The sequence below is a fragment of the Columba livia genome, chromosome 4, assembly GCF_036013475.1.
Source record: "Columba livia isolate bColLiv1 breed racing homer chromosome 4, bColLiv1.pat.W.v2, whole genome shotgun sequence".
Taxonomy (NCBI): Eukaryota; Metazoa; Chordata; class Aves; order Columbiformes; family Columbidae; genus Columba; species Columba livia.
Window position 1 is genome coordinate 72806343 of NC_088605.1, and position 21826 is coordinate 72828168.

The window sequence follows — 21826 nt, forward strand, 5'->3', positions numbered from 1 at the left end:
TGCAGCTCTATCCAGTATTTGCACTTACAAATAATTAACAGCTTATAAAGAAAAAAATATTTACGTGCCAAAGCAATGTCTTCAAGCCTCAGCTGAGCTTGGGGCCTCATTCTGTTAGACACTGTAAAGATATATAATGTGCCTTTGATTCCCCTCACTGTTATCTGTTTCTTCCCAAAGGGCTATATTGTGAGTTTCTTACATGTATGCAGTTAAAACCACATGGGATCTTACTGCAGTCAATGACATTATTTGTGAGATTAACTAACCATCACTGTGGAAAAGTGCTCATGTTCAGGTTTATAGTTAATGAAGGGAAAAGGAGAAAAAGCTCTTCAGTGCAGGGACTACGCTCCTACACAGATCAGCAAAGGCTGGGACTGGAAACAGGTGCTCATACATCAAGCCCTCCTGGGGCCATCAAGTGGGTCCAAGGCTAAATCTACATAGACCACAGGGCTACCCATTCCCCTAGGGCTCCTTTTGCTCGTGTCCCAGGGAGAGATTTCCCTGCTAAGCTTTCGCTTGCATGCTACAAAGCTTTCTTTTTTGAGAAGTGCTATGTAATAACCTAAAATAGCCTGCCCCATCCATCCTGAGTGCAGCTGGGCAGAGTTCCTTCATAATATCTGTCATGCCTAAAAATATTCCTGTTATGAAAATAGAGACAGAGATACTATGTCTGGTTTTGTGTGCTGTGCCTCTGTGTTTAGTGTAAGTGCATTTGGAGTAAGTCTGAGGGTGAGTGTTCTCATCCATGGAGCGCCAACGCTGTACTGAAGAATTATCTAAAACAATGAGTTTCATGAATAAGGGCTTGATGTTGGTTTCAGAGTATTTGTCTATAGCTCTGCTGCTGCACTATAATACTTCTAAGCCAAAGCAGACCATATGTAAAGCAGAGCAGGGAACACCTCTGACTTCTAGACTTGCTAAACTTGCAAAGCTGTGGGCAGTGTTTCCCACAGTAACACTTCACAGGAGTAAGAGAGAAAAATACCACCAGGAATGCAGCAGGCTGAGCCTCACAAGTGAGATGAGGTAGAATACGTGAAAGCCTACAAGGAAAGAAACTAAAGGACAGTGAGAAGTAGGCAAGATGTACTTTGGTGTGTAGAGGATGATAGTGGTGAGGACTATAGTGACAAAGCAGAAAGGTGGGAGGTGTTTTAGATCATATGTGGTTTTCTTTCTCTGAAAGTTTTAAGTCACAGAAAAAGCCCATATAGGAATCAGATATGACCATACAGAAAAAAGAACCAATGAAACAAATTAAGTCTCAGGGTGGAGGAAAACCCTATTAGTTGAGGGTTTCTTACAGCTTTTTTCCCCTTCTTTTTATTTAAATGATGATGTTTTCAGCTTCATAGAAGTGGCAAACCCTGCAACTGGGCCTGCCCAGCTGAGGTGTTTTAAAGTGCAAAGGGAAGCAAAAACATGCAAACACAAACACCTGCTGAGTTTAGGAGAACAGAAAGAAACAAGAGAAAGGATGAAGCAAAGAAAATGCCCAGGGTGTCTCCAGTTCCCTCTGAACCTACTCCAACTCAGCACCGTTCCTAGCTATACCGCAAGACAGGAGTTCCAGCAGGATGCCCACATTTTATGAAAGGATGGATATTTCTCACAAGTGCTATCTTCACTTCTGGTTACTGTTGCTTTGAAACCTCCTTTGCTTCATAATTTCTACAGTCCTACAACCAATATCCCTGTGTACTGGTCCTCTGTGACTGCTGAAAACTACTTCTTATTTCCCCAGAGGAAGAGAAACAGGCAGATGAGGCAGCACTTTCCTGCCCAGTTCTGCACAGGAGACCAGTAACCCTTCCAAAAAGGATGCCATTTACCCCCCTGAATATCCCGATTTAGTGCAAACTCATATTCATAGATATAGTTAACATTTTAAAAGGATTTCTGAAGTCTGTGTCATAGCCTATAAAATTCTTTGGCACATGCAGGGGAATTTAGGTACTTTCAGGTTAAAACAGTTTTGGCAGAATAAAGAAAACTAGAAGCAGTAATAAAAAGCCCAAATCCCTGAAAGCACACAATGTGTCCTTCCCCATGCATTAGGCTGCAACAAGTGTGTTGAAAGGCCATGTTAGATATACAAGCATGAAGTAAACAAAAAGCCGGAGGATTGCAAAGTAAATATTTGGGTGTATTAGCTAACTGTTTGTGGGTGTTTTGTGCTTTTAAAGTTGTTTGTATCAACGTTTGAGTCCAACTCACCTTCCAAAACGAGATAACTGAAATAATCTATCTCCTGCCCACAGTTGTCTCCTCCATCAATATTTTTGCTTATCTCTCTTCTCATGTTTCATGTTGTTTCAAGCAGCTCTTTAATGAGCCACAAAAATGTCAGCTATCCAGCTAGGTTTAAGTGGACCCCAGCTGAAGTAAATACTCCACACAAGCACACTGTCTTTCTTTTCCTTTTCTTGGTTAGTCCTCTTCGGGCCTGCTACGTGTAGATCAGGAGCCTTTAAAATGTTCAGTGAGGAGACCATGCATTACAGAAACTATTGCTTTCACAGTGCTGTGTCTTCATGGTAACCATCTTATTAAAGCGCTGCAGCCATCTGCTTTAAATATTAACTTCACAAGACTATCAGGACCAGCTTAGAACAATATCACATGTTCATTAAATATTAAAACTAGAAACAAAAGGAGAGAACTACAGCAGAGAGCCTTTTCCTTTCAATCTAATCTTCAAAAAAACCTCCAACACTGGTTTGCTCTTTTTAGATAATTTAACAGTTCATGCCACTGCTCTAGAAAGAACTGTTGAAATGACCACACTAGCTGCTGGTGGCACAAACAACAACTCTCTGGGTGTTCCAAAAACAAGCAAATGAAGAAGATAGCTTCTTGGGGTAGGTGGTCACTTTGTATATGTTCCTCCTAATAGGAGATATTCTTGTCTCTGTTTTCATAGCAGTACTCTCCCAAGTCTTCAGAGGAGAGAGCACGCAAGGCAACAGCCAGCAGCAGCTGAGAAGTGCCACACTGCAGCAAACAACTGGCTGTTTTTATCATAGTCTGCTAAAGGGCAGATGCCTCAGCGAAAAGGTATAAACACTCAGCAATGTGTTCAGCCAACCTCCAGCTAGAGCCAAAACCATGAGACTTAAAGCCCCCTGTAGATTGTATCCTAAGGAGCAGGAGCCTAGACATTCTCCTGATTCACAGAAATGCCTGCTACTTACAGAAGAACCTGCACCAGCAATAGGTTGTGACAGCAAGGTCCATAGATTCAGCAGTTTGAAATATGTTGGCTGTTACTTCTTCAAATAATTGCTTTCTTCAAACACTCTCTTTCCTCAAACTGTCCTAGAGGGCCAAAGGTAAGCTCCTGAGAGCCCTTCTCTGCCTTTAACGTATGGTATCTAGCTCACCTTCCAACATCATTTTCACTGTGCTCTACTTCATGGTGCCCATTTTGAGGCCCCAACCCAGCACAGGCTGGGTCTGTATTTGAAGTCAGAATACATGGGCATGCTCCTAATTCGCAAATTTCGTCTGAAAATTTCACTGGAACAAGAGGAGGAGATCTTAGTCCTTCCCATGGCAAAACCACACACCTCTGGGACTGGAGCTCAAGAGAAATCTTTTCTAGTGTTTTGGGTTCCCTGAAACACACTTCTATCTCTATCCACTACAGCTTAACAAAACTGCACGTACTACTAAGGTTAAGTACTATATTGCATCTGTTTCTCCCACTTCTCTTTAGTGCCACATTGAGCAAGTGACTACACTAAGCTATTCATGATATTGTTCAGATCATCTTTGGCAGGAGAGAACTCTTTGCATTATGCATGGAACAGCAGCAGTGTGCCCAGGTAACACAGATATGGTCCTTGTCCAAGAAATTCACGGTCTAGTGGATCACCAGATCCTCACAAAAAAGTGTAATTACTTAAGACTCCCTCAGTATGTATTTCCTCCTCCCTGATGACACCAACTTCTCTGTTTTCACACTAGCTTTTTTTCTGAAGTTCTTCTGGGGTTTCTTGCATTGGTAGCCCAAGGGCAATGTCTCAAAAGGCAGGAACAATCACTGAATGAGGAACAGCATTTCCCAGAGTTACAGTGAATATCAAGCTGAACAGCTGATGTCAATCCTTTTGAGAAAAAAAGGCAATTTTTGCACAGGCTACAGTCCTGTTTGTGTGGCTTTGTCAAGCATTAAGTTACCTTTCTCTCAGCCGTGGCAAGGCCTCAGCTGGAATGCCCAAAAGGAGAAAAGTTGATCAAAACTCCATTTAGTATATCCTGGTGGGAATCTTCCTGGACAAGGGTGCAAGCACATTTGCACAGGCCTTAAGGGGCTCACAAAGGGAAGACAATGACCACTCTTCCCCCTAAAATTTAACAAACCCCAGTTTTCCATATCAAAACTTTATGCCAGAGCACAACATTCTTTCACATGGAGTTTCATGATATTTGCTGTTCTTGAGACATCCATTCTCTCCGCACTTATGGACCTATGGCAAGGAAAAATAACTAGTAAAAGAAAAAAAGCTGCCAGGATAGTGGAACATGAGTAGAAGAGAAGGCCTGACTTTGCTGTGTCTGGTATATCTCTATTGAGTTCATAAATCATGGTTTCTGTGCTTTGCCTGTTACATACTAAAGGCTGTTTTATTTTGATGATGTATAATTTAGCTTCTAGAAATGGGGGTTTCCTAATATTTTGAAGCTCTGGAGGTTGGCCCTGGCCAAAGGCAGGCTGGTGGGCAAAGCACAGCAGTGTTTGTTCTGGTACTGAAAGATGTGGGAAGAAACGTCAGCACCTCGTTGGTTTAATCCTGTGAACATGAAGAGCCATTGCTGGTATGACTCAGCCAACTCTTTTTAAACTTACTCTATAACGTAGGATTTTCTTGCCTTCTTAAAAACATCTCTGGGTGTTTTTCCACATACATTCCCCAGGACTGTAAAAATCTAAAATACTCCTTGTTCCCTTCACTGTCTTTATTCTCTTTTGCCACACATGGTAGTTCTTGTGACTCTTGAGTTAACAGGACTTGCTTTGTTTTTAAGTAGGGTGATGGGAAGCATTTTCTGCCTGTGGTTTGTGCTGAGCAGATATTGTGCAGGCCTGTTGCGTGTTCCTACCTTGCCTTTGAGTGCTGTGGGCAGTTGTTAACATAACGTATTGTCCAGCAGATGTTATGTACACTTTATTCTCTGTCCACAAAAAGAATAAGCAGTTGATCTGTTAAGGAACCACATTCTGCTGAGAAAGCAATGAGTAAGAGAAGGGATAGAGGAACAACTTGGTCTCTGTCCATCTCCCAGGTCAGAGAGTGCTCCTGCTGCCTCATTCAGTGCTGCAAATTTTGGTAGCGCAATTCAGATCCCATCCAAGTTTCCCAGCTCCAAGAGACACCAACGAAAAATCCCTCTGGTAACTACCACTGTTTCATCTCTTCTCCATCTCCCCTTGCTTTTAGTAGATTTGCTTTGGGAAGAAAGGGCGGGGGGGGAGGGCACAACTATGACAAGTGGACTGGCAGAAAAAGCTATGGCTAAGGATAGTTGTTAACTCTGCCAAAGGATTCTTTTCCAAAAACTATGCACTGGCATGATTATTCATCAGCATATGATCTAAGAAAAATCAAAAGTCCCAAGTCTGTTCTCTGTTAGTTGGGTACAACTCTTTAGTAAGAATTGCACCCATGCATCTGAAGACATAATTACACTTTAGGTGTGCCTTCGCTGAACTTGTTAAACAAGATTTCCATTACTTTTTTACCTAGAGGACAAACCCATGACAGAGTCTGTATTTATTTTGAGATACTCATCTAAACTGACACAATGGCTGTATTCACTCTGTAGAATACAATGGTAATCTTACACTATTCGCTTACATCTAGCCCCCAACTAAAAGTATTGACTAAAACAATCTTCATCATAAGCAGCATTTCTTCCCTTATATTCTCTTATTTCAGTGACTAAAGAAGGTCTTCATATAATGTAAGAAAACATCATACATGGTAAAAATAATAAGATTCTCTGAGTCAAAGATGCACCAGATGCAGAATTTATGTATCTGTATAGATCTTACACCAGTAAAATTAAATGTACTGCTAAAGCCCACAGACATCATAAATAAACCAGTCCTTGTAAACCTCAGTACTTTCTGATTCAGAACATTGTAAAAAGTGCTTCAGGGCTTCTGAAGAAAGACTCCAGAACATGCGCAATTATGTACCCAGGAAAAAAGCTATACAGATATAGAGAAGATTTTACAGGGAGGCTCTGGTTCTCCTTTCTCCAAGTCTGCCCATACCTGCACAGTTTCACAGCAAGGTGGATTTGTTTTCCTCAGGCAGCAGAAACGCCACAAAGAACTCTTAAAATAGGAGCACAGCAGTGACCTGTTTTCAGTACTTCCATTCTTATTTCTAGGTCTATTATATACACCGTAATGAACATTGTAATGAACTTGCAGCAGTGAAAAGACATCGAAAACTGACGCAAGCACATTCGCTCACATTCTGAATGTGACATTAGAAATCAGCTACAAGACTGGACAAAACCAGCAATGGATCAGGGGCTGACTTGCTCAGGTTGGGGCTATCTCACCATATGAAACGAGTTAGCGACCAGATCAGAGTGGACACGTATTTGCTTCTCCTGTTTTATTTTGTTTACTCTGCAGGAGCTTTGACACCTCTAATGCAGAGCTGGATGGAAAAGGTGAAGACTATGGACTAGCTTTATACTTACTAAAAGTTTTATTCAGTAATGGGAGTGAATCGCATTGGAAAAGATGCATTGAGAAGCTTGTAGTGTATCTTTCCTAAGGGCTTTGTCATTATGATATTGACAAACACTGAGATGTATGATAGCATCTAATATAAAATAGAACTACTATCTTTCTACCATCTTGTCCCCTCTAAAAGGTTGAGCTTTCTATTTGGGAGGGGAAAAAAAAAATCCTTCACCATTTAGTATGCTTTTGTAAAGCTAGGCTTAAATTCTTTTATTCCAAAAGTAAAAACTGGAAGTGATTTATTAACAAGGATGGGTTATTTTTGCTAGTTTAGCAGCTTTTTCAAGAAAGTTCTGATTATCTTTTGCAACCAGTCACAATTATGTAGCCTGTCTTCTTCCACATACGTGTGTTTCTGTGAAAACTGCAACAGTAGAATCTGTCAAAAACTAATTGTCTGACCACATACTTCCATTTTATAATAAGCTACTAACTTCTAGGAAGCAAACTGCTTTACAGTAACTTGGCATACAACACAAACTTCTTTAAAAAACTTCAAGGGTAAGGAAGAGATACTTTTTTTTCTTTTCTTTTTTCCTTTTTTTTTTTTAAGTAGACATCTACTGCATCCAAAAGTGATTTTTAAAAATTATATATGAAGATAGGATATGGACATTTGACAGCTGAGCATACAATGCCTGGTTTGCTGAAGGGGCGTTTCAGCTATGCCTTTTTTTCTTTTCATACAGTGGTATTCGTATTTTGTAGATGGAGGTATGTCACTTGAAACTACTAACGCATCCTTTTCCTAAATAGATAGTCGCAACCTGACTACAAAGTGTCCAATAGTGCCCAAGTGCACGCGTTAATAAAAGGAACAAAAAAGGAACTGTCAATCAGGAACCACAGGATCACACAGTGTCCTTTTCTTTCAGCCAAAGTAAGCCAGCTTTGCAGTTCCTTCCTGCTTTGTATTTGTATTTTATGTACTTTCTGACTCAGTTCAACACAGAAACAGACTTATGGTGCCGAAGAACAGAGTCACTTCTATCCCCGAGTTGCTGAATCACCCGCCGCTCCTGCTGGTTAATAGTAGCTATTTTTAGTTTACGGTGGAAAACTCTCTCATGGTGGCAATGATATTTCAAAACAGTTTGGGAGCAAAATCATCCACTTTGAACATCGCAAGTGCTCTCACAGCCTGCGTTTGGTATGAGCGCCTCGTGTCCGCTCCCAGCGCCGGCGATCCGGGTCACCCTCGTACGCGGGGATGTGGCATTCGCTGGCTCTTTCATAGCTGCCCGCTGGAGCTCTGGGGTCATGTTTGTAAACACTGCTGCCATGTGCGCGTCAGCACGTGGTGAGACACCAGCATGACCTGGAGCGCCGAGCGGAGAGGTAAACCTTGGCGTCAGCGGCGATGTCGCTGAACCAATGAGCGCCAGCTCTGCGGCTGGCACGTGCCCCTCGCAGCCCTGCGGCGGGCTATTCGAAGGGTAGACGGGAACTTCTTCCCTATACATGGCACATGTGGATGTGTGCGAGTGTTGACGGTCTCCAGGCAGGTTCCTTCTCTCAGCTGTAAGCTAATGGCAGCACTGAATTGTTCTCGAGAAAAATAAACCTCATTTCTGCCCTAAGTCACTGAAATTGGAGCCAATGTGGTCCCACAACACAATGCAAAACTATGGCTATTAGGAAAAAGAATTGTATAAGGGAATGTTGCCAAAGTTTCCAAAATGACTTCAAAGACAGATAACTAAGACTTCATGTCTGCAATAGCTTTTTGCTGGCTTTGCACTGGTGAAATTAAGACCACGTTTCAGGCATTTGAGGAAGTAACTTCTAAATTATTTCTGTGTATCAGCAGAGGTTGCATAAAGCTAGATATGGCCAGTACAAACAAAAGTCACAAGTCTTTCATTTCCTCTTAATGAGAAATTAGCAGATGCAGCCACACTAAACCTACAGAAAGCTTCATCTCACTCTAGCCACATACTTCACATGCGTCAAGAAAAAAAACACGGGAGCAGGGCAACAGTTTGAGGTCAGAGTCCCTCCCTCCTATACGGCTCTGTTTCAAGTGCAGCTGTAAGTCTCATTTGCTGTGACCTTTGCTGGGAGAGCTGAGAACAGGACAAAGAGTTAAAGCGTTACCAGTCCCTGCTGAGTCTGCACTTGCGGGCCAGGCAGGCCGGGGAGGCGGCTGCGAGAGGGTGTGCACGCAGCAGAGGGTGAGCGGGAACGGGCGCCAGGAGGGAGAGTAAAACAAAAGGAGAAAAATAAACAGTGCACACCCCGAAACAAAACAGGGGAACAGGCACAGAAAAATGCTCGTCTTTTGAAGAACACGAGCTTTTCTGTTTGTTTCCCTCCGTGGAGTTATATCTTGCTATCTGAACTCAAGGTACAGTAGATACATGAGTCCTTGAACTCTGAACTCAGGAGGAGAGCAGCAAAAGTAAGTCAATACAATTTTAGCTGAGCGACTGGAAGGAAGCATGCTTTGTCTTTTTGTGGCTCAGCTATGGGAGGCCATTTAATGCAGCAACACACAGCTGTTCAAACCTCTTGCTGTATGCCAATGGCCTGCTAAAACAAAGCCAAGACAAGGCAGTCTTCTTTCTCTGAGGGATAATGCAACTGTGGTTTCAAATACTAGCTGCTCCAAGCTACTTGTGTTTCATTTAAACCCATCTCTCAAACCCGGACAAAAGGTGGTCCCTGGTTTGTTAGCAGGAAATAAAAATGTGCCCATTGATTTCCACAATCCTGCACTACCGTAAGTGTTACCCAATTCCCTAATAGCATCTCTGGAAAGCAGAAAAGTACGTTCCTCGCTGCTGTGCATATGTCTAGTCAGCGCTACTACTCTATCGAGCAATAAAGTTTCTATTTTTCACTCACTGTGAACGACCTTGCTCTAACCCCCTGGCCTGAATATTGCTTAAATGTAAAACAAGCAAACCCAGACGAGGCAGCAGCCTCCGCCAGCCCGTCACAGCCCTGCCTTTGGCCGTGACTGCTACGAGCAGCCCCGGACGTGGGTGAAAAACGGGCTCGCACAGGCCACACGAAGGCAGCTTGTCCCCACAGCATGGCACCCGGGGGATGCCTGGGAGGGTGTTTGTAAACAGTGCGGCCATGTGCACCCTGGCCACGTGCACCCCAGCCACGTGTGGGCTTGGCCGCTGAACCTCCAAACCGCACAGAGAGATGAGCAACTGAGGGAAGCGAGTCTGAATGCTCCCGCTCCATCTTTTTCCAAAGGGGCTTGCGGCGCTATCGGATCTGCAAACATGACAGGGTAAAATCCACCTGTCCTTCACAGTCAACTGCCTCGGTCAGCATCCAGAGACACTGCATGAGCTAAATCACCCATCGGATTTTATTTCCAAATGCATTTCACCATGGATTGTATCACGAGTCCATGAATGTGAAGTTACTTAGGGTAGGCTCTCAGTTAAATGCGCTACGTTCCAAACCAGGCAGGCTGAGCTATGACTACTCACAGCAAAAGAACTCTATAAGACCAGAGAGAGATACCATTAAAATGTACCATCTCTAGTTCAGGTCTAGGAGGTAAAAGGTGACTGTTGCACAGGTGGCTATGAATGCTGCAAAGGTTGCATCACCTGCATGTGTTTATGCATCCCATCTCCAGCAGAGAGATTTCTGGCAACAAATGAAAGTTGGTTGGGTTGTTGTTTTATTGTTTTGGGGTGGGTTTTTTTTGTTTGTTGTTGTTCTTCCCCCCATGCTTAAGCTCCACTACCAATTATGTTGTCAGCATGAAGGCTGAGGAGCCTTGACAAACATTGAACTCATAAAACAGAACAAAACAGGAGTCGTGTGGTAGGTTGGAGCTGGTGTACGGGAACAGTTTGCAGACTGTGGGAAATCTTGCCTGAATGAATAGGAGGATCAAGGGTATTAAAGGTTAATGGGAGTTACTGGAGTACCTACTTATTGAAATGACATTACACAACTTGGTTTCACACACTGTAATTAACTGACACAACATACTATTTTTAATTACAATTAGCTCATTGTGAAATTTTGCTTATTTGTTTGGAGGTGCACGGAGACATCTGCAGTGCCAGTAAAACTGAGATAACATCCTTTCCTGCACCCTTTTTCACTGGGAGTGGAGGGTTTCAACAGTGCTGCAGTCAAAGCAGTGCACAAAAAGCTGTCCTCTTCATTGAGGAGATAAGCAACAGTATTTAGTTTGGCGGGCTTTTTTTGCATGAGCACTAATAGTTTAAAGGTCCAAAGGCTTATGCAGAGAAAAAAAAAGTATGTGTTGTCAATCAACAGAAAAGGCTACCGAAAACCAACTTGTGAAAAAAAAAGTGAAAAGCTACTTGTTTCTGAGTCTAGTTTCTCTTTCTTAAAATTGATACTTCTGTTATCTTAGTAAGCAGAGAAAACTATCTGTAAACCTCTGAATGAGCAGGAAGGAGGGTATCATGGGTAAAGCACTGGGGCTTAGGAGATATGGGTTCAGTTCCCAGCCATACCACAGCTTTCCTGTATTGTATGTCTTTTAGGGTTAAAAGAAAAAAAAAAAGGCACTGAAATGAATGGTTCCAGCAGGGTTTGTACTACATTGCATGATCTCTGCTGTGTGCTTTGGCTCTCAGTTGCTGCTTGTTTATTTTGTACCCTTTCCTCTTACTCTTTGCACATTTTGCCTGATCATTTATATTAGCACCTTAGGGAAAAGACTGCAGCTATGCTGGTTAGAAACTCCTCTGCGCACACACACAGAGCAGGTAGCAATAGCAGCTTTGCTTTATTTACTGCAAATATTTAGTTTTTTGGAAGGGAGCTGCCTGCCTCTGCTTTGCATTATAAACAAGAGCTACTAACACTCTGGCCCCTTGTGTGCAGCCAGACCCCCTTTCTCTGAATTAAACAGCAAAATAGTACAAAAATGGCTTATGTTTGTACATAAGCACAGTGGGATTCTGTTTTGTGGCTGGAATATGAGATGCCTCCTAACATGCAATAATTAATTTCACTCTATCCACTCTCCTTATATTTAGAAGCAGAGTTGCCATCCTGAATTAGACTCATGCTCCAGCTTGTCCAACAAAATATTTCCAACCAGCTAGTAGCAGTTGATTCAAGAAAAAGCAGCTATTCAGTAGGTAGTTACAGACTCACTCTTCCAGACACAAAAACTTCTTTCCAATCCATAAGCTAGAGTTTATATTTTACAGTAAAAAACATGTTAACTTGCAACTGCCCTGAAGAAGGTTTTATCCCAGTTTTTAAGTAAAAATTAGTTTTTAGCTTCTATACCTGCCTATAAGTCTTTCCATCCATTTCCTCTTTGTGGTCCATCAATGAAAAAATACTCCCAAAAGTACTTTTCTTCAGTTGCTACAAAGTATGTGACTGGCTGGGTGCCGTCCTCCTGCAAGTGTCTGTACATAGGCAGACTGTTATAGCCCTGCGAGCCCCAGGGAAATGAAGAGAGCTTTGTGGAAATGGCAAGGGCTGCCATCAGTTTGCAGGATCACGAGTCAGCTGACAGCACTGGGGGGAAAAGAAAAAAAGCCACCTATAGCTAACATACTGTCAACTGCACAAGATAGGCACAGTAGAAAAATATATAGAAATGTGTGTTTTCCTACCTGGTCTCTCACTTCTCAGGCACTACATGTAGTAACAGAGAGAAAGAAAATAGATCAGCACAATTCTTATTTTTCTCACTACTTTCTCACAGCTACAAAAGCTGCTTCTCTGCATTAACGATTACAGGGAAGCAGAAAATAACAGGTCTAAACTCATTTAAAGAGAACAAACGTTCTGTGGAAAGTATGGAGAGCACCATAGAAACAGAGAACTGAAAGGCTGCATTTTTCTGTTTTGTGCATTTTTCCTGTTTATAAATATCACAAGTGCTCTTCCCGGTTCGGTCAATATTTTTATTTGCTTCTGAGTATGTGATGTGTACACTGGCAAACTGACTGTGTGTGGAACAGAGACTCACTAGCATAGGTTTTCTTTCCCCAAAAATGTCTACTGGTTTTATGAGTTAAATAAGTGTTAAAACTGACCCTTTTCAGTTGCTTAGCTTTTGTGGTTTTGATTTTTACTGTTCCCATTTTAGTAATACTTCAGGCCTTTTTGGACACACAATCTTAAACAGACAGGCAAGCAAAGGACTGCAGTGGGAAGAGAAAATTGGTCATTTGAAAATAAATTATGTGAAGGTCTGTAATACACACACACACCCCCCCACTTCAAATCCCAGGGAGAGGCGAGTCCAATGTATTTTCCAGCTTTCTTATGTTCTCTTTCAGGGATAAATTGCATTCTTTTTATTAAGCTATTGTACATACGCACTTTAAGTTTCAAGGAAATATCTCATTTTGGTGAACTTCAGTAACTTTGGGGGAAGGGAAGCAACTCTTGTTTTACTGCAACTCCTCATTTTCCTAATTTTAACATGGGCAGGACAGTAACGCTACTCGCACACAAGAGGAAATATTCAATCATTCTTTTCTGTTTTTTGCTTACATAAGAGCTGAAAGAGTTTTGTGTCCTTTGGCAAGTATAAAAATTGTATAACTTCAAAGTATGTGACTTCAAACACAAGTGAAGTAGCACAGAAAGAACAAATAGATTAAACAAAGATGAAAAAAAGCATGAGGGGCATGAAATGGGGGTGAGTTCTGCACGAACAGTTGTTGTCTCTCAAGCTAAGGGACAAATATGGAAAGTTATTAAAGGACACTGAAATTGAGGGCAAAACTCTCCTGTCAGCATCAGGCCTAGGGTTAATGTTTAACCTGTGATCTCTCTAAGAGCACTAAAAATGACAAGAGAAGGAACAAATAATCAGTGCAAACTCAGAAATGCCATTGTCACATTCTCTCATATATTTTTTATTCCTGCTTGCTACCTTCTGCTACCCAGCTGCTGCAAGAGTAATGGGAACTGCAAGCCAAAAAGTAGTCAGAAAAGAAAACAAAAAGGAGTGAAGAGCTTAGTGAAAGAGAAGCAGGTTATGGTTGTGACCCAAAAAATTGTGTCTCACAAATGAGAAGACAGGTGAGAAACAAACCACTGGAGTATAATAATAATGTTAATTAAAGTCACTGTATTTTTAACAAAAAAATGGAGGCAACCAGTGTGAACATACAACTAACAGCAGATGTCATGTGTATAACAAGACATGCAGACTGGCCTTCATTCTCTGTTGTATGATGGTAAATACTATGACTCATTTAGACGAGTTCAGAATATGGAACAGACACTTGCACCAACTGCTTCTAAGTGGGAAAACCCACTTTTTAGGATTAATTTTGTAAAGCAATCCACGTGTTTTGCACACTGTCTTGAGCGTTTGTTGCAAAAGCACATAAAGTCTGAAAAACGTGCATGGGACAGGAAAATATATATTTCTGGGTGAAGAAGAGAACCTATAATAATAAGGTCTCACAATGCACTCACAACACAGGCTTCAAGTGTCTCCAGAGACCAGAACCTGTCTGACGGCTTTGGTTTAGGTTCACGGGCATGAAACACGTTGTCAGTTGGGTGCTTCTGACAGGCTATTATGTATTTTCTTCTGTGCTTCCTGAAACCATCTTGGCAAGACACCCCCAATAATTACCACCACTTCTCCCCTCACCTTTTACTTTTAAGCAACAGATTGGTGGCCATTATTTGTTTGGTTGAGCAAATACAGAAATCTCCACCAAGCTTCTTATGTCTAATGGAGATCCAAAACTTGCCTTGCAGTGGTATTAGCTTTCGTAACAGCAACGCCTCTTTGTGTCAACATGTCTCATTAAGCAAAGACTTTCAGCTATTTGATTTTACTTATAAAGTTAGTCGGATTCATTATTTTTTTTTGTACTTTAAAAAGGGAATTGTTCTAATATTTTAACAGTCAGTGAGTCATGCCTAATTAAGGAAAAAAATATAACCATTTACAGTGGGATTCTTGTATGGTAAAGAGCTGTTTTGTCATAAAACCTTTCAGGGATTGAATTCCTTATACATTTTTTAAGAGGGAAGGGGGCAGGGAAATCGTTGGAAACCTTTGCACCAATTCTGTTAACCCCCATCTCTCACTGAAGGTCAGTCCGTTCCAGGGAAACTTATCAATACAACCCAGATTGCGCTTGAGTGGGGGGAAAAAAACAGCAGCATCTGACAAAGGAACCAGTGATCTAGAACGGAACACAGACACAGAAAGCTCAGCCAAAACCCAAACTACAATATGTTTTCTTAAACTCTGTGGTTTTTATTTCTTTCCCCCTGCTCCGCTGCCCATGAGGACTAGGGACATTCCTAGAACTCTGTCCTTGCTGGCTGCGTCAAGGCAGCTGCTGAGGGTGCTGGGACACTGTTTGTAAACACTCTAACCACGTGTGTGCAACCGCATGGAGTCATCCTCCTGACCTAACATCTACCCGCTTCGTAAGCCGCGGTATTACTGCAATGGAGTTAAATCCTTTTCCAACACGATGTGACTTAAAGCAGCTCATGCCAGGACACTGGAAGACAAAACTTGGCCTGCTTATACATCATCAGAAAATAGATTAAGCAGAGTTGTCGTTTAAATTTTAATCACTGAAAACGAAGTTTAAGGATAGCTCATGTAGAGTATAGAATGCGGAAGTCATTATCCTCTTCATACGTCTGTGAAAAGTTCAGCTTAAACCTGGAAACTTCTCCACCCCCATGCGTACACCTGGCAAAGCCAGTATTCATATGCTGAGAACCCACATGGAATATATTTGTTAGAGGTAATGCTGTAGAACACGTGAAGATATTTCATGTTGACTAAATCACATCATAGTAATTAATCAGAAAATACCGAGGCTACTGCTCTGTACCCATGGAAAACACTTCCAAGGGGTACTCGGTTATTTAGCTATTCCTGGTTATCTCAGCTATCTAACCACTCACCTGCTCTCTTTGCTACTGCTATGAAACCGTCTTAAAAGATATGATGTACTTGATTAGGATTAAAACATTGAATTTTCCTTTCTTGATGATCTTAAGCATAGAACAAGCCTATTCCTTTGCATACTGCAATAGAAATGCTGCCTCAAAAAAAGATATCAATAAATAAAGGAAATAAACACACACACCAAGAATTAGGTCAAACTGAAGCCTCAATACTGCAAGCCTTTCTTTATTTGTAAGAATAATCCTACTGGGGTTTCATGCCATATGTATGCTACAAGGCAACAACACTCCAACTTGGAATCCACACCCCCACAGAGCACTTTGTTTTTGAAGGACAGCCTGAATTTTGTTCAGGTTGCTAAGATGATTCAGCTTTCTGGAAGGTGTTTGACGGAGATGAACAAGCCTGCTTGAAAAGACAGACAGGAATCTAAATATTTATGGCTTCTAATTGTTAAAGTGTTTTTCAAAACACAACATCTTTCTTTAAAATCCTTTCCTATGAACAACTCTTTCTGATCCTCTTATAAGGCAGGATATTTTTTTTCTTCATTTCAAGAACAGTGTGAGAGACGTGGGTGAAATCAGTTGGCTGTTCTTCCTATTTCTCAAACCTTGTTTTTCTCTACCTTCCTTCCGTTACTCCCTGCTACGTAATACTAGGCACATTCCCAGTATTTTAATCCAAACAACTTTTTTTGGGCCAGTCATCAGCTGTCCTTGGGATTAGTCCAACTAATGCTGGAGGTTCAGAATTCTATTCCTTAACCCCACCACGTCTGTCTTCTCCACCCACTGAGCAATTCCTTGGGAAAATCAATGACGATCTTAAGAGCCTTGTATACCCTAAGGGAAGGCAGAAGTGACTTCCATGGATGACTGAGAAGATGATTACTCATGGTACTTTCCATTTGTAACATTTTATTATCTAGGATATTGGGACGAGTTATGCAAATGGAACATGCAAGCAGTGACGATCTGAAAGTGCAACAACCGGAACTATGGCAACTTGTTACTAGTCACTTGCTCACTGTTCAAAAGGATATTTTTCCTGCAGAATATAATTGAATGAGTAAGACGGTATTCACTGCCTTATGGAGTATGGGATTGGAATAATGCTACAAGTGTGATTGATTCATATAATTCCCTTTTTGGCTTTCAGCCATAATGCAGTCATATGCTTTATCTCTGTTCAGACTACAGCTTTTTTTTTTTTAATAATGAATCATAGTACATCCCACTCCATTTCAGAACCAGCACATTGCCTTTCAAAATGATGTCACAACACTTACTGCTGCTGGCTGTCTGCCTTAACAGCAATCAGAGAGCTGGACTAAATAAATACTGTATATTATTTGGCAAAATCACTTGTGGTTGTGTTCTCCAGCACAGTTTCCAAGATAACCACCAACTCTACTTGAAACTTGGCAACTTTGTTCTACCACTTTCAGGCTCCAGTTGTGAAGCTGGCTTGCAGATGCTGCTACCACGCTTAGAGCTACTGTGTGGTAGTCAAGTGAGAGAGGCAGAAGGGTCACTTGCTGTGACAAGCCAAATTTGACAGCTCATCTGAAATTCCACCTTGAAGAACGGGCAATTTTTTAAAAATGTCCTTAGCTGGCTCCAGTAGAAACAAGAGACACACCTTCCACTTGGAATGAAACAGAGCAAGGGATTTAAAGGCGCTGCTTAGGCACACTCTGAGAAAACCACTCTACTGCCCATGCAAGTAACTTAGAAGTGAAGCACTCCCCGTAATCCCAAACAGGGTCTGTAACATCAGCCCAACCCAAACTTCAGGTTTTTCATCACCTGAGCAGCAGATTGTTTCCAAAACACAGTAAGGTTGTTGTGTTTTGGTTTTGGTTTTTTTTTTTTTCCTTTTTTCCTCTTTAGGGCTGTCTGGCTGTTGCTAATATTTAAAGGAACCATATGGGAGATGGAGTCTCAACAGCATCTGAAGTGCTTGGAGGAAGCAGGAACAGTCCCTTCCAACTCTGGCAGCTGAAATCCCCGTTCCAGCAGCAACTACAGGGTCCCCCGATTCTGCACGCAGAAACCAAAATATTTACAACCACCTATTTCTGTTACCCAACGCAGCACTGGTGCCAACAAGAGACCTTGGAAATCTGTCCGTCACAATAACTCCTCAGTGGGTACACGTTTCTTGTTCTTTAAACAATGTTGACGTGCCAAAGTCTAGGACCATGCGCACTATATCAAAACAATACCAGTTTCCCTGGCTAAAAGCCAGGAATCAGCACAATGCCAAAGTCCTCGTTAAAAGCCTTACTACAAAGTGATAGCTCCGCAAATTCAGGAGCCTCAGTGTCTTTCATTCAACCTTTTATTCTTTTGAAGATTTGTTAAAAATTAGTTCTGAAACGCGCAATACAAAAGCACTTTATGAGGTTCCTTGGATGCATTCACAAAGTTTTTTGATGTTGCTTCCCAAAATGAAACAAAAATCTCCACTAAAAGATGACTTTTGAGTTCTTCATGTGAACAGCAGTTTAGTCCCACCACCTAAGCACTATCATTTGTCCCCCCCTCTTTTTTTTCCCCTCCTCCTTACACCCTGGTTGCTAGATCTAAATGTTTTCTGACTTCACTGGCAGGGTTCACACTACACTTTCCATGACACTGAGGAAGAGAGACAAAATATTGCCCAGCAGTGATTTATTTACACTGGTTCAAAAGTGTTGTTTTTCTGCAAGATAAAATCCAAGATGCACATGTTCTTTCAAAATGTTAACAGCAGCAGATCTGGCAGACCAAAAGTTCTTCACCTGCTAGATTTACTAATGTTTTCAAGACACAACAGACTTAAATACAACAGAAAGAATGTAATTTGGAAGCAGGAAATAAATATGCGAAACTGTCTTTAACACAGATGCAGCAAAGTAGTATCAGTGTTCGTATTCATTTTTGAGTGTTTTGAAAAATATCAGATATTTAGCAACTGAGAACTGAAGTGTCAAAGGACAGCAGCAACCAAAGCGCCATGTGTTTGAGGGAGAAAGAGCCAAAATAAGTTCTGTTTCTGTATGATAGTCTGTTAAAAACTGTTACCTGACCATTGTTGGTCACGTACCTTTAGCAACAATATACAAATGGTAATCTATATAGAAACTACATAGGCTTCCCTTTACTTGGAGAGGTGAGAGAAACTGATTGCAAGGTGGCAAGGAAAAAGAAAAAAAACCTACCAAGAATTAAAGTTTGGGGACATGTAACAATAGTTGGGGGGCAAGTGGCCCTAAGGGCTCAAAGAAATGCACTTATTTTCCGTGGCTACTGTTAGAAGGAACCAATACATTCATCACATGCCACTTAAGGAAATTTGTCTAACTCCCAAAAGATAAGAGAAGGAATGATTTATAATCTATGGTCAGCCTGCCATGCCAAGGGCTTCTCTTGAAAAGACACTGCATGTACCGAGGTGTTGTTTTCATCACCTTTTATTCAGTCAGATCCCACTCCATGTCGAGTTTATACATGACCCTTGAACATTAACATCTCCCTATTGAATATCTTTGGCAACCACGTCCTGTTTTGCACTTTACAACCTCCAGAGAAAGTGTCATAGCAGAATACACATGCAGATACACAAGCGAATATACATGTTACTACACTTCACCCCCTGCTGCAGTAAGTCAACCTGTCATTAACATGCAAACAGAATGGCCTCATTAGCCGACAAACAACACCCTGTGACCTGCTTTCACTAGGGACAGTATCTCCTCATCTCTGAAACTCCTAAACTTCACAATCAAAAAAGGAAGAGAAAAAAAAAGCTGAACTGATCTCTGCTCAAAGCCTGCACATTTGCATGCTTCTCAGCATCGAGAACAAATCTTGCCATGAGATCTTTGGTTGCAACATTTCAATGGAAGCACGCTAGACCACAACACTTCTCCCTTCACCTCACTCTCTGGAAAGGAAAATTACTTAGCAGAAAAAGGGTCTGCTGAATCTCCAAGATTCAAACCGCGAGCCGAAAAGCCTCATTTTAACGAAGGGCAGGAAAATGCCCGTTGGTGTGTAAGGGGGTGATTAACGCCGATACATCTCACGGTGCGAGCGCACGGAGCCGCGCGTCCGGCTTACAAACGTGCTGAGGTTGTTGCTCTTGTCTGTCATCTGGCGGGGAACAAGTCCGACCTCGCCGAAAGCGTCATTTTAGGGGAACATGCACGAGAAAGTAATTTTTTCTTTTCTTTTCTTTTTCTTTTTTTTCTTCTTCCCGTGGCCACATTGTGCAAGTGGCCCCGCCGGCAGCATTTAGCAACGCGGACAAAACGCGCGTGTAGATCGCTCAGAAAAAGGAAAGGCCTCGCAGCGAGACCCCCCGCACATACCCGCACACACTTCTCCCTTCACCCCCCAGAGCCGGGTTTCGTTCCCCCCACCCCGCCGCTCTCCCCAAACTCCTCACGCCCCCTCCCCTCTCCCCCTTTCCCCAGGGCTGCGCCCGCCTTTGTGTCCTCCCGCGGCCGCGGAGCGGCACAAAGCCGGGGCCCGGCCCCCGGCCGCGCTCCGCGGGGCTGTGCGCGGGGCCGGCCCGGAACGCCGGGGTCCCCGCGGGGCGCTGCGGAGGGACAGCGGGGCAGCCCCGCGGCGGGGAGCCCCGGGGGCTGGAAGGCGGCGGGGCGTCTCCCGCCGCTGTCCCCGTCCCCCCGCCGCCGCCGCGCAGACAAAGGCGCGGGGAGGGGCGGCGAGGCAAAGTTGGGGGCCGGCCCCGCGGGGAGGGGGCTGCGGGCCCCCCGCCGCCTCTGTCAGTCAGTCAGCCATGTTGGGGGAGCCGCGGCGGCGCCCACCCCCCCGCCGATGCCCACCGGCGCGGCGCGGCCCCGCGACACCCCCGGGGAGCCCGTGGGGAAGGTGTCCGGCGCGGCGGACCCGCTCTGACCTCTGCCGCGTCCCTCAGCCTTGCCGACATCCAGCACGCACAGCCGGGCGCCGCGCTCCCCGCTCCTACAGGGCCGCCATCTTGCTTCCTTCTGCTCCTTGACGAAAGCGGCCGGGCCCCCGCATCAATATGCGCGCGGCGCCCTGACGTCGGCGCCCGCCCCGCGCTCCGCGCCGCCCCGCGCGCGCGGCACAGCCCCCCCGCCCCGCGCCCCCCTCCGCGTGGCGCCCCCGTGCAGCGCGCGCGAGCGGGGCGCCCCCGTCACCGTCCCCGTCACCGACCGCGGGACCGCCGCCCCGCCCGGGGCTTTTTGTACCGGCTGCTGCCGCTTTTGGCTTTTGGGTTTTTTTTCCATCCCTTTCCCCCTCTTCCTACTCCCCCCCCCCTTTCTTTTTGATTTCGCGCTGCGCGGGAGCTGGTGGGTCCGTGGGGTACCGCGGGGTGCGGAGCACCCCTCCCGCACGCAGCCCCTCCCCGGGCGCCGGCGGCGCTTTCCCACGGCCGCCCGTCTGCCGTCCCCGCGGGGGGGCGGGGGGCAGCTGCGGGGGCCGCGACTCCTTTCCCCGCGCTGCGGCTCGGTGGGAGGCTGGCAGCGTGAAAGAAAAGACAAAATAAAGAAAAGAACAAAATCTCCCCAGGTTTCCCCAAAAGGAAGTCCGGTGCCCACTGGCGCCAGGGCCCACGTGCTGTGCCGGGGCCCCCGCACACCCGTCTGGGCCAGCGCCGCTTCCCCGCTCCGCAAAGCCGCAGCCCCGCGGTGTGCGTGATTCCTCCCGCGTCCCTCGCGAACGGGGCCAATTACACCCCTCTCGACCCCCACTTTTATTGCTCTCCGCAAGAGAAGCGGTTCCGTGCCCGCGGCAGCTGCAGGTTTGGCTGCTGCTCTCAGCCCCGCGGTGCGGGGTGCGGTGTCCCCCCGCCCGGCCAGCCATCTACAGGTTGCCGCTGCCGTCCCCTCCGCACGCCGCCCCTCCTTCGCCGGAGAAGCTGGAACCTTTCCAGCCGGGCAGCCGCGGGGAGCGGGAGCGTGCAAACCCGCCTCTGTGGGAACCGGCGCTTCTCACGGCCGAAACACCGCACCGGAGCCCTGGGCACTGCGCTGAGCTGGTGGTCTCCCCTCCATGGTACCATCACCGCTGTGAGAACTAGAGCATCCCCCAGGCTGCTCTATTCTGGCTTGTCCTGGACGCGCTGCGGGGCCGGGGTGGAATTTTAGGTGAATATTTGCTTCCCGGACACGCCGTCTCCCA

The 21826-nt window shown here is 44.4% G+C and overlaps 1 protein-coding gene across 1 annotated transcript in view; it reads right to left on the bottom strand.

Moving 5' to 3' along the window:
* Positions 1–20736, bottom strand: part of TET2 (tet methylcytosine dioxygenase 2) — a 72653-nt gene extending 51917 nt beyond the window's left edge. Inside the window, exon 1 of the mRNA XM_065062349.1 lies at positions 20577–20736. Coding sequence (XP_064918421.1) covers positions 20577–20606 — 30 coding nt within the window. The 5' untranslated portion in view covers positions 20607–20736. The remainder of the gene's footprint in view (positions 1–20576) is intronic.
* Between the last annotated feature and the right edge of the window lie 1090 nt (positions 20737–21826).